Genomic DNA, 13,312 nt, shown 5'->3' with positions numbered 1-13,312 from the left:
TTTTCTAATACACGACCTGCACTACAAGAAATACTAAAGGAGGCTATTAGACCACCATCAACAAGGACAACTTGTGGCAACCAAAACATAAAAAGGGGAGAGTAAAGGCCTGAACTGGAATATGGGAATAGAGACAGTAAGCATGCTGAAGAAACTGGAAGACTCTAAATATCAAACTTTCTTTTACATTAACTTAAGGGTAACCACTCAAAAAACATCCAGAACTGAAATATATACTGTAATAAAAGAAGAAACAGAGGGAAACATCAGAGACTACCACCACACAGAAATAATAGACAACAACAAAAAGGCAAGAAACAATGGTGACACAGCCTTACCAGAAAATTAAATAGAATTACAGAAAATCCTCACGTATCAATAATCACCCTAAATGTAAATGGCCTGAACTCACCAATAAACAGGCACAGAGTAGCAGATTGGATAAAAAAACTAAACCCAACGGTATGCTGTATACAAGAGACACATCTCAGCTACAAGGACAAGCATAGACTCAAAGTGAAAGGGTGGAAATTGACACTCCAAGCAAATGGTATCCAGAGAAAATCAGGTGTAGCCATAATGATATCAGATGAAACAGACTTCAGGGTGAAAAAGATAACAAGAGACAAAGATGGACATTTCATAATGGTAAAGGGGACTATACAACAAGAAGACATAACAGTCATCAATGTTTATGCCCCCAATCAGGGAGCACCGAAATATGCCAAGCAACTATAACAGAACTAAAGGGAGAAATTGACCAAAACACAAGTATACTAGGGGACTTAAATACATCATTGACAGCTATGGATAGATCATCCAAACAGAAAATAAATAACGAAATAGCAGCCCTAAATGACACATTAGATGAAATGGACATCATTGACATACAGAGAGGACCTCATCCAAAACATCAGACTATACATTCTTTTCTACTGTACATGGAACATTCTCAAGGATAGACCATAGATTGGGACATAAAATCAGCCTCAGCAAACTTAAGAAGATTGAAATCATACCACGCATATTCTCTGATCACAAGGCTTTGAAATTGGATATCAACTGCAAAAAGAAAGCAGGAAAAAACACAAATACTAAGAGATTAAACAACATACTTTTAAAGAACGACTAGGTCAAAGAAGAAATTAGAGGAGAGATCAAAAAATACATAGAAACAAATGGCAATGAAAATACATCCTATCAAAATTTTTAGGATGCAGCGAAAGCAATTTTAAGAGCGAAATTTGTAATATTACAGGCCTATCTCAAGAAACAAGAAAAATCCCAAACAAATAACCTCATGTTACACCTTAAAGAACTAGAAAAAGAAGAACAAGTGAAACCCAAGGTCAGCAGAAGAAAGGAAATAACAAAGATCAGAGCAGAACTAAATGACATAGAGAACAAAAAGAAATAGAAAAAATTAATGTGACAAAGAGCTGGTTCTTTGAAAACATTAACAAAATTGACAAACCCTTGGCTAGACTCACTAAGATAAAAAGAGAAGACACTAATTCACAAAATCAGAAATGAAAAAGGGGAAGTTATCACGGACACCACAGAAATACAAAGGATCATCCAAGAATACTATGAAGGACTATATGCCATCAAATTCAATAACCTAGAAGAAATGGACAAGTTCTTAGAAACATATAGCCTTCTTAGGCTGAACCATGAAGAACTGGAAAATCTAAACAAACCGATCACCAGTAACAAAATTGAATCAGTCATCCAAAACCTTCCCAAAAGCAAAATCTGGGATCAAACTCTTCCAAAAAACTGAAGAAGAGACAGTATTCCCTAACTCATTTTATGATGCCAACATTACCCTGATACCAAAACCTGGTGAGGAAACACAAAAAAAGAAAACTACAGACCAATATCTCTGATGAACACAGATGCAAAAATCCTAAACAAAATTCTAGCAAATCGAATACAACAATGCATTAAAAAGATTATTCATTGGAAGAATCAACATAGTTAAAATGGCCATATTACCCAAAGCCATATACAGATTTAATGCAAGCCCCATCAAAATCCCAATGACATTTTTTAAAGAAATAGAACAAAAAATCATCAGATTTATTTGGAACCACAAATGACTCCAAAAAAGAACAAAACTGGCGGTATCACACTCCCTGACTTTAGCTTGTATTACAGGGCTACAATAATCAAAACAGCATAGTATTGGCAGAAAAACAGACACATAGACCAATGGAATAGAATTGAGAACCCAGAAATAAAACCACATAACTATGGACAGAAAATTTTTGACAAAGAGGCTAAAAACATATAATGGAGGAAAGACAGCCTCTTCAATAAATGGTGCTGGCAGAATTGGATAGACACCTGCAAAAGAATGAAACTGGACTGCTATCTGTCACCATGTACCAAAATTAATTCAAAATGGATCAAAGACTTAAGCATAAGACCTGACACAATAAAATGCATAGAAGAAAACATAGGTACTTAAACTTGGGTTCAAAGAACATTTTATGAATTTGACTTCAAGGCAAGGGAAGAAAAAGCTAAAATAAACGAATGGGATTATATGAAACTTAAAAGCTTCTGCACAGCAAAAGAAACTATCGACAAAATAAAGAGGCAACCGATTGAATGGCAGAAAATTTTTGCAAATAGTGTCTCCGATAAGGGGCTAATATCCAAAATATACAGGGAACTCATGAAATTCAACAACAAAAAAACAAACAACCCAAATGAAAAATGGGCAGAGGACCTGAAGAGACATTTCTTCATAGAGGACATACAAATGGCAAATAGACATATGAAAAAATGCTCAACATCACTAATCATCAGAGAAATGCAAATAAAAACCACAATGAGATATCACCTCTCCCCAGTCAGAATGGCTATTATCAAGAAGACAAATAGTAACAAGAGTTGGAGAAGCTGGGGAGAGAAAGGAACCCTCATACACTGTTGGTTGGAATGCAGACTGGTGCAGCCGTCATGGAAGACAGTATGGAGGTTCCTCGAAAAATTACGAATAAAATTACCATATGACCCAGCAATCCCTCTCCTGGGTATCTACCCCAAAAATCTGAAAACATTTATACATAAAGACACGTGTGCTCCAATGTTCATTGCAGCTTTGTTTACGGTACCCAAGACATGGAAACAACCAAAATGTCCTTCGATAGATGAATGGATAAAGAAGTTGTTGTATGTATACACAATGGAATACTATTCAGCATTAAGGAAAAGTGATGTAGGAGCATTTGTGACAACATGGATGGATCTTAAGAGTATGATTCTAAGCGAAATAAGTCAGACAGGAAAAGTAGAGAACAATATGATTTCACTGATATGTGGTATATAAACCAAAAACAACAAGAGAACAAGACAAGCAAATGAGAAACAAAAACTCATAGACACAGACAATAGTTTAGTGTTTACCAGAGGATAAGGGGGGTGGGGGATGGGAGTTGAGGGTAAGGGGGATCAAATATATGGTGATGGAAGGAGAACTGACTCTGGGTGGTGAACACACAATGGGATTTATAGATGATGTAATACAGAATTGTACACCTGAAATGTATGTAATTTTACTAACAATTGTCATCCCAATAAGTTGAAAACAAAATGTCTTATAGTTTTCAGTATCTAGGTTTTTAACATCCTTGGTTAAGTTTATACCTTGGTATTTTATTCTGTTTGTTGCAATTGCAAAAGGAATTGTTTGTTTTTATTTCTTTTCTGAGATTTCATTGTAAGTATATAGGAATGCAATGGACTTTTGTACATTGATTTTGTAGCTGGCAACTGTATTCATTTATTGTTTCTAATAGCTTTTTGGTGGAGTCTTTAGGGTTTTCTATATATAGCATCATATTATCTGCAAAGAGTGACAATTTAACTTATTCATTCCCAATTTGGATGCCTTTTATTTCTTTCTCTAGCCTGATTGCTCTGGCTAGGACTTCCAATACTATGTTGAACAGCAGAGGTGATAGAGAACAGCCCTGTTCCTGAATGTAGAATAAAGGGCTTCAGTTTTTCACCATTAATTATGATATTAGATGAGGGTTTGTCATATATGCCCTTTACTATGTTAAGGTATTTTCCTTCTATAAATATTTTATGAAGTGTTCTAATGATAAATGGATATTGTATCTTGTCAAACACTTTTTCTGCATCTATTGATATAATCATATGATTTTTGTCCTTTGTTTATGTGGTATATCACATTGATTGTTTTATGGATTTTGAAATATCCTTATGCCCCTGGGATGAACCCCACTTGGTCATGATGTACAATCTTTTTAATGCTTTGTTGCATTTGATTGGCTAGAATTTTGTTTAGGATTTTTGCATCTGTATTCATCAGAGATATTGGTCTGTCATTTTCGTTTTTTGTGTTATCCTTACCAGATTTTGGTATCAGGATAATGTTGGACTCCTAAAATGAGTTAGGGAGTACTGTCTCTACTTCAATTTTTTTGGAAGAGTTTGAGAAGGACTGGTATTAGACCCTCTTTGAATGTTTGGTAGAATTCACTACTGAAACCACCTGGTCCTGGACTTTTTTGCTTTTGGGAAGGTTTCGGATGACTGATTCAGTTTCCTTAGTGGTGATCAGTCTGTTTAGATTTTCCAATTCTTCGTGACTCAACCTAGGAAGACTATATGTTTCTAAGAACTTGTCCATTTCTTCTAGGTTGTTGAATTTGGTGGTATATAGTCCTTCATAGTATTCTTGGATGATTATTTGTGTTTCAGTGGTATCCATGGTAACTTTCCTTCTTTCCGTTCTGATTATGTTTATTAGTGTCTTTTCTCTTTTTATTTAGTGAGTCTAGCCAAGGGTTTTTCAATGTTGTTAATCTTTTCAAAGAACCAGCTCTTTGTCCCATTAGTTTTTTCTATTGTCTTTTTGTTCTGTATTTCATTTAGTTCTGCTCTGATTTTTATTATTTCCTTCCTTGTGCTGACTTTGGGTTTCATTTGTTCTTCTTTTTCTAGTTCTTTAAGGTATAATGTGAAGTTATTTACCTGGGTTTTTTTCTTGTTTCTTGAGATAGACCTGTAATGATATAAATTTCGCTCTTAAAACTGCTTCTGCTGCATCCTAAAAATTTTGGTAGGACGTATTTTCATTCTCATTTGTTTCTATATATCTTATGATCTCTCCTCTTATTTCTTCTTTGACCCAGCCGTATGTTGTTTAATCTCCATATATTTGTGGTTTTTCCTGCTTTCTTTTTGCAGTTGATATCAAATTTTAAAGCCTTGTGATCAGAGAATATGCTTGGTATGATTTCAATCTTCTTAAATTTGCTGAGGCTAGTTTTATGCCCCCGAAATGGTCTATCCTTGAGAATGTTCCGTGTACCCTAGACAAGAATGTATAGTCTGATGTTCTATGATGAAGAGCTCTATAAATGTCAATTATGTCCATTTCGTTGAATACATCATTTAGGGCTGATCTTTCTTTCTTTCTTTCTTCTTCCTTCCTTCCTTCCTTCCTTCCTTCCTTCCTTCCTTCCTTCCTTCCTTCCTTCCTTCTTATTTATTTATTTATTTATTTTCTGTTTGAATGATATTTCCATAGCTGTCAACTACTATAATTGTGGTTTGGTCAATTTCTCCCTTCAGTTCTGTTAGTAGTTGCTTGGTATATTTTCGTTCTCCCTGATTGGGGGCATAAATATTGATGACTGTTATGTCTTCTTGTTGTATAGTCCCCTTTATCATTATGAAATGTCCATCTTTGTCTCTTGTTACCTTTTTTATTCTGAAGTCTGTTTCATCTGATATCAGTGTGGTTACACCTGATTTTCTCTGGATACCATTTGCTTGGACTGTCAATTTCCACCCTTTTACTTTGAGTCTATATTTATCCTTGTAGCTGAGATGTTTCTTTTGGAGACAGCATAAGGTTGGGTTTAATTCTTTGATCCAGTCTGCTACTCTGTGCCTTTTTATTGGTGAGTTCAATCCATTTACATTTAGGGTGGTTATTGATATATAAGGATTTCCTATCATTCTATCTTTGGTTTTCTGGTAGGACTCTGTCTCCATTGTTCCTTTGCCTTTTTGTTGCTATCTATTATTTCAGTATGGTGGTATTCTATGATTTTCCCCTCCATTTCTTCTTTTATTGTGCTATATATTTCAGTTCTGAATTTTTTTTTGAGTGGTTACCATTAAGTTTATGTAAAAGAAAGTTTCATATTTAGAATATTCCATTTTCTTCAGCATGCTTATTTTCTCCATTTCCTTATGCTGGCTCAGACCTTTATTCTCCCCCTTTTATGTTTTTGTTGTCACAAATTATCCCTATTTTTACTGGTCGAATTGCCTCCTTCAGTATTTCTTGTAGTGTAGATCATGTGTTAGAAAATTCCATCAGCTCCTTCATACCTAAAGAATACCTTTGCTGGATATATTATTCTTGGCTCATAATTTCACTCTTTAAATAGTTTGAATTTTTGAGTCCACTCCCTCCTGGCTTTAGAGTTTCTGTTGAAAATGTGATGAAAACATAATGGGCTTTCCTTTGTAGGTTACTGTCTTCTTTTCCCTGGCTGTCTTGAGGATTCTTTCTTTGTCGTTAATTTTTGACAGCTTCAATACAATGTGCCTTGGAGAAGGCCTGTTGGGATTGAGGTAATTAGGTGTTCTATTTGCTTCTTGGATTCGAGGATCCAGTTCTGTCCATAAGTTTGGGAAGTTCTCATCAACAATTTGTTTGAATATATTCTCTGTTCACTTCTCTCTTTCTTCTCCTTCTGGTATGCCCATTATTCTTATATTGCTCTTTCTGATGAGTCAGAAAATTCTTACAGAGTTCTTTTATTTCTGTTAACTCTCAAGTATGCACATTGTTCTTCTTCTTTTTTAATTTATTAGTTTCAGGTGTACAAGACAAGGTAATACTTAGACATTCATCATTTATATCCCTCACACTGTGAACCTCACTCCCCCCATCCACTATCCCTCCGACCTCGCGCCGAGCCATCCTATTATATATATAAAATTATAGTTGGCATTCATTATTGTTTAGCTTCTGGTGTACAGTGCCATGGTCAGGCATCTACAGTATCCCTGAGGTGGTCTCCCAAATGGGACACGTGTCCATCGGATACCCTACAAAATCTTTACAACATTATTGATTACGTTCCCCAAATTAATTTTCAAAAACCCTGCGGCCATCTTGTGGTTACCAACTGTTTCCTAATCCCTTCACCTTCCCTCTTATCCCCACCCCCCACACATCTAACATCTCTCAGTTTTTCCTTTTTGTCCCCAAAACTGTTTCCGATTAGTTCATTCACTTATTCTTTTCTTTAGTTTCCGCATATAAGTGAGATCATATGGTACTTGTCTTTCTCTTTCTGACTTATTTCACTTAACATAATGCTCTCTAGATCCATCCATGTTGTTGCAAATGGTAAGATTTCTTTATTCTTTATGGCTGCGTAATACTCCATTGTATAAATGTACCACAGTTTCTTAATCCAGTCATCTACCGATGGGCATTTCGGTTGTTCTTATATTGCTCTTTCTGATGGAGTCAGAAAGTTCTTGCAGAGTTCTTTCATTTGTTTTAACTCTCAAGCCTCTCTCATTTTTGATTTGTGTCATTTCCAGATTTCTATCTTCAATGTCACTGATTCTTTCCTCCATCTGGTCAGCTCTGTTACTTAAGCTGGGTATTTCATTCTTCATTTCTTTTACTGAGTTCTTAATCTCCAGCAATTCTATTAGGTTCTTTTTTTTTTATAATTTCTGTCTGTTTGGTAAAATATTCATTTTGTTGTTTGATTGTGTTTCTAAGTTCATTAAACTGTCTGTCTGTGTTTTCTTGCATCTCATTGAGATTTTTAAGAACTGCAATCTTGAATTCTCTGTCATTTAAGTCCCATATTTCCATGTTTTTAAGTCATTTTCTGGAGACTTTTCGTTTTCTTTCTGAGCTGCCTTGTTACCTTGCTTATTCATGGCAATTAGTGAATTATTATTTCTCTTCCTAGGCATCTACAGGAGTGGCTTCTGCAACAGGTTGGTAGGAAGAGGTCTTTCCTTTGCTTTCCAGTAGGTGTTGGTAGAATGCTTTATTTTCTTTCCAACTGCAGCCTTTAATGCTCTTTCACACTGTAGTGTTATATTTCCTGTGCACTGTTCTGGCTTCTCACACAATGGGGGGATTCCCTGGAAGGTGGGCTTCTCCTCTGTGAGCAGGTTGCCTGGGTTTCAGGGTACCACCTCCATTGGGGGATGTGAAGAGCTTCTGAAGTTCTGAAGCACTTCCTGCACTAGATTCAGGGCCTGTGTGTTTCAGTGGCTCTGTTTACCTCTATAAGGATCCACCCAGATAAGTGGGGAGGGGGACAGGATGGATTGTGAGAGATGGCTGTAAGCAATGGCAGCGACCACAAGCATAGCCCGTCGTGCACCCAGGTCTCCCGCCCATTCGCCAGAACTAGTTGGGCTGCAAGTCCGTGGCTGCGGGCTACTGTTCTCAGAACTGCAAATACTCTGTTCTTTTGATCTGACACTGCTACCGTTCCGCTTCTAGTACCGGGCCGGTGGGAGTGAGGAGATCTCTGGGAGGGTGGGGAGAAGGAAGCTAGGCTCCTTGCCTAAGCCTTCCATCCTCTGCTTGGCAGTGAGGGCTTAAACCACTGTTTTCACCCTTCTTCTCTCAGTCTTTGCTTTGAGGTCTCTGCTATAAGCGTTGGGTTCAGCCGTATTACATGCTGATCCCTCAGGTGGGACTGTGGGCGATAGGTGGAGCCCTAGCAGTCTGAGTTCTTCCCTCTCCAGCAGCTGCGGTAGCTCTGGGATGCAGCGAGCTTGGAGCACTGAGCTAGGTCTGCGTCCTGTGCCCGCCCGCGCAACCCACGTGTCGGGCGAGGCCGGCACTTTCTGCTTCCCTTCCCCACTCGCCCAATTTGCCCACCTTTAGATGATTTCATTTGTACATCTCTTAGTCTTGCCTGTCTGCTGCACAAGGAGTCCTTTGTGGAATTATAGTTGTTCAATTTGTTATAAATTCTAGGGAAGATTTCAAGAGGCTCACTTCATGCCACCATTACTATGACATAATCCCTCAAAATATTTTTAAATTAATTTTATTGGGGTGACAATGTTTAGTAAATTATGTAGATTTCAAGTGTACAATTCTATGATACATCATCTATATATCACACTGTGTGCTCACCACCCAGAGTCAGTTCTCCTTCCATTATCATATATTTGACCCCCTTTACCCTTTAACATCCCCCCTCCTCCTTACCCTCTGAACCACTAAACTATTGTCTGTGTCTATGAGTTTTTGTTTCTTTATTTGTTTGTCTTTTTCCTTTGTTGCTTTTTTTCTGAGAAAATTTCTGAGTTGAGAAGAGTACAAAAACTGTTGCTAACAGAAAAGGGTAGAAAACAGTTTCATGCATGTTGGAGAAAATTTGGAACTAGATTTTATTGATCAACTACTAACTATATGAGTATGCATGTTGCAGAGTATTAGTACTGCATAATATATACTTAGATTATACGCCAATTGAAAGCACCATCCTCTTAAATTCCAGTATTTTTATTTCCTACATTTACAATAGGATAAAATAGGCTGTTTGAAAGGATATGAGCCGGCTACCCCTGGGAGTATTTAAGCAGAGGCTGGATACCTGCTCTTAAGTATTTCTAGACAACATTCCTGTATGCAAGTCTAGATTGTGTAACTAGAAAGTCCTTTCCTCTTCTTCAAATGCAAAGATTCTATATGATTCCATTAAACAGTTAAGCCTGAAAATAAACTGATTTTGAATCTAACTACTTTTTCTTTAACTTATTTATTTCTTAAGAATTTGGCCATTGTTTCTAATAGAAAAGGCTCTGTCATGTCTGTTTGTTTGTTTATCTATAATCCACTATCTTTGATTACTCTTGCTGTAAAGATACTTGTGAATTCTTGTAAAGAGGTCTCGGTTACAGTACTAAATATGGATATCTTCAGGGAAAAATGTGTATAAACATTTGTAAGTAAGGAAACTACTCATTAGATCATAATATATGGGACTACCTTGAAAATATATGCTATCTTTTTAGGGCTCACTCACTCTTCATTGTATAATAACAACGTATCTAACACAGAAAAAGAAACACGTCGATATTTATATATTAGCATGAAGATGGCAAAATTGGGATATCTTATTCATACTTATTCATACATCATCTTATTTAACTTTCTTGTTCATAAAGTTACAGTAAATAATCTGCTTTGTTAAGACATTTCCTCCTCAAAAAAAGAGTTTTCTCCAGCTCGCAATACAATACCTTATATTTTTGTACTTCTTGCCAAAAGAGCACCCCATTTTCCAATAAATCTCCTTTTAGAGCCACAAACCGTTGAAATTGTCTTGCAGTAACTGGATTCAATAATGCTTTACGGAAAGCAATGATTTCACAAGATGAAGATATCCACTTACTCTCCACAGGCTGTCCAGAGAGTACAGAAAATTAGTTGTGTTCTAAAAAGTAAATAAAGTCATTTCCTAAGCTAAAAATCACCAACTTCTATCTCCTTTACTTTTGGCTGTTGAAGTTTTTGGCATAGATAAATAGAATCTGGCAACTTTCCCCCCTCTGTTCTTCTCCCCTTTGTCTACTTTATTTTTTTATGGCATCATTTTTTTAAGAGGTAGAGAGAAAAAGAAATGATTGGATGATTTAGAACATATGACTACATTGTTTAAGAATGTTAACAATCATTACAGTTTGAGACTATGGTGAAAAACTACATTTTACTGTATAGTATGAGTTCTGTGCTTAAACAGAACAAAAGAATATTTTTATAATATGCACTGTTATACTATTATTATTTATTTTGTTATACGTGTTATATATATTATGAATTAACATATAATTCTCCTGCTTTTTAAAAAGTAAAAGCAGTTAAACATTTAAGATAGTTTTTCAAAAATTTTAGAAAAATTTTAACAATTAATCCTATTCATTTAAATAGGAAATTTGCTGGAGCTTCACTATAATTCTATCCTGCAAAGCTCATGCTTTTTGGTGAGTTACCTTAAAAATTGTTATTAATAATTTATCTTAAAATAAAAATTGTTATTAATAATTAATAACAATAAGAAATACATTATTAATACATTATTTTTAATAACAAACTTCCTCTGACTAAGGATTCACTTTATATAACAAAAAAGCCTGAGGGACCTATGGTGTTTTAGTAAAGCTTACAGGTATTATTTATTTTATATATTCACAATTTTGAAATGTAAGATGTCTACTTTTTTTACTTTGACCATTTTGGATCACATATTCATTCCCCTTTAGCCTCTCAGATTTAAAAAAACATAAGAAATAGATTTTATTAAATTTAGTAATTAGATTTTTTTACTAGATAAATTTTATTGAAGTTCCCCAAATCTGATTTTAGCCTACAACCATGCATCATTGCAAAGGCATTGTTTTAGATGAACTTAGGAATTATAGTAACAATCAATCAAAACACATAATAAATATCCATTACTGATAATGCATAAAATAAGTTTCTTGAAACGAATCATATATGACCATCAATGTGAGTGTTTAAGAGAGTTATGTAAAAAGTGCTATGGGAACGTGAAGGAGTAACTAATTCTGCCTAGAGGAGTAAAAGCTTTATAGAGAAGGGCCTTGAGGATGCTGTCTGAGTAGGAAACTGAAAATTGTAGGCAACTCCAGGCAGTCTAGAAGAATGGTGCTGCCTTAATCCAGATAAAGTGAGTAGATGTCTATCACTATTTCAGTGAGGCGCATGTTGTGTTCACTGGACAAAAAGTTAAGACCCTCACCATATGGTCCATATTAAAATTACAGCCTTGTAAATAGGAACAACTATGTATTAGACTGGGATGTTTATTTAAAACCCACTCAGCAAATAATGTTTTAAGACCTGCTTCTTAAGATACTAAAACTTAGTAATTTAACTAAAACCTATAATTTAACTAAACAGAAAATAACATAATATATAATGCACAATGATACGAAATATAAGCCTATTCTACTTAGTGTTTCAATAAAAATATAAGAAAAGACAAACATAAGAACAGTTTATTTCCTTTCAAGAGCAAAATACAGAAAAAGAAGATCCTAGCAGATACATACACTCCTCTAAGAGTCAAATAAAACTTTGTCTTTGTTAGTTTGCAGTGGGACACCTGGGTCTAGTTTGACATTCTATCAAGACCTGTAGAAGGATGAATACACATAAATTTGTAGGCTCAAAAAGAAGACCGTGTTTATCATGCTTGTTAAGAAGCATAATGGGCAATATTTAGTAAGGTTTCATATTATAGTGGTTTCAATAATCACCAAAATAATAGTTATCTTAATTCTTTTAAAGCTAAAATGTAATTCTAAATAAAGAGGGATAATGTAAAATCATTTAACCTGCTGATTCTGCTGCAATGTCTCATTCTTTTCGTGTAATCCACTCTTAGCAATAAATAAACTACCATATACTAGAACAATAAATCCATCACAAGCAAAATAAATAATATGTATTTAAAGTCCAATCAGACATTTCTAGGGTTGAGCAGGTCAAGGCAGCTCTGGTAGCATGACACGTTCTGCTAGAGCCCATCAGCTAATTAAGAAAAGTATCAGTGGCCAGTGGGTGGCTTAGGAAGCAGTGTCTACAATGAGGAGTAGGGAATATTTGAGATCTTGCTCCTTGGCATATGTTGTCAGTTTGGCTCAAGTAAACTCTCATAAAGTTGTGGGTTTTTTTTAAAGAAGAGGAAGAAAAATAACACTTTGAGAGTAGAATTTACAGGAGGAAGAATATAACAAATATTACTTGCCTTCCAGACCCCAATTTTCCTTTCATGTTTCTGTAGTAAGAGCTCTTCAGCTATGTCTCTCATCTGTACCTAAAAGCAAAACCAGTTATTTTATTCCAGTTATTTAGAATGTCTAAAGTTTTGAAATCATTTACTAATTTAATAGCTTTAAAAATGAGGCAAAAGTCAGCATGGACAAGAAATAGTGCAGTTCAGAAGAAAGAGGATCAGTCTTAAATTCTGCCAAGGTCCTTGGGCCAGTCACTCAAGTTCTCTGTCCTGAACAGTTTCTTCATCTGCAAACTGGAGATAATAATAGCAGACTGTATTCCCCAAATGTAGATAATAGTTCCACTTTGGGTCACATAGAAACTGAAGCTGGAGAGATATTTAGGACTTCCCAGATTTTTGGCTGTTTTCTAGGCACAACTAATTTTAGAAGAGTAGAAAAGTTCACAGAGGCAGGAAATACAGTAGATATTTCTTGAACTTACTGCTGACTC

General features: G+C 35.4%; 1 protein-coding gene across 1 annotated transcript in view; it reads right to left on the bottom strand.

Annotated features, from left to right (window-relative positions):
• RGS22 (regulator of G protein signaling 22) overlaps positions 1-13,312 on the bottom strand; it is a 207,539-nt gene that overhangs the window by 36,463 nt on the left and 157,764 nt on the right. The window contains exons 20-21 of the mRNA XM_081070808.1: positions 12,831-12,899; positions 10,300-10,461 (exon numbers count right to left, since the gene is read on the bottom strand). Coding sequence (XP_080926934.1) covers positions 10,300-10,461; positions 12,831-12,899 — 231 coding nt within the window. The remainder of the gene's footprint in view (positions 1-10,299; positions 10,462-12,830; positions 12,900-13,312) is intronic.

The sequence above is a fragment of the Rhinolophus hipposideros genome (genome assembly GCF_964194185.1).
Source record: "Rhinolophus hipposideros genome assembly, chromosome: 13".
Classification (NCBI taxonomy): domain Eukaryota; kingdom Metazoa; phylum Chordata; class Mammalia; order Chiroptera; family Rhinolophidae; genus Rhinolophus; species Rhinolophus hipposideros.
This window is presented reverse-complemented; position numbering and strand designations above follow the sequence as displayed.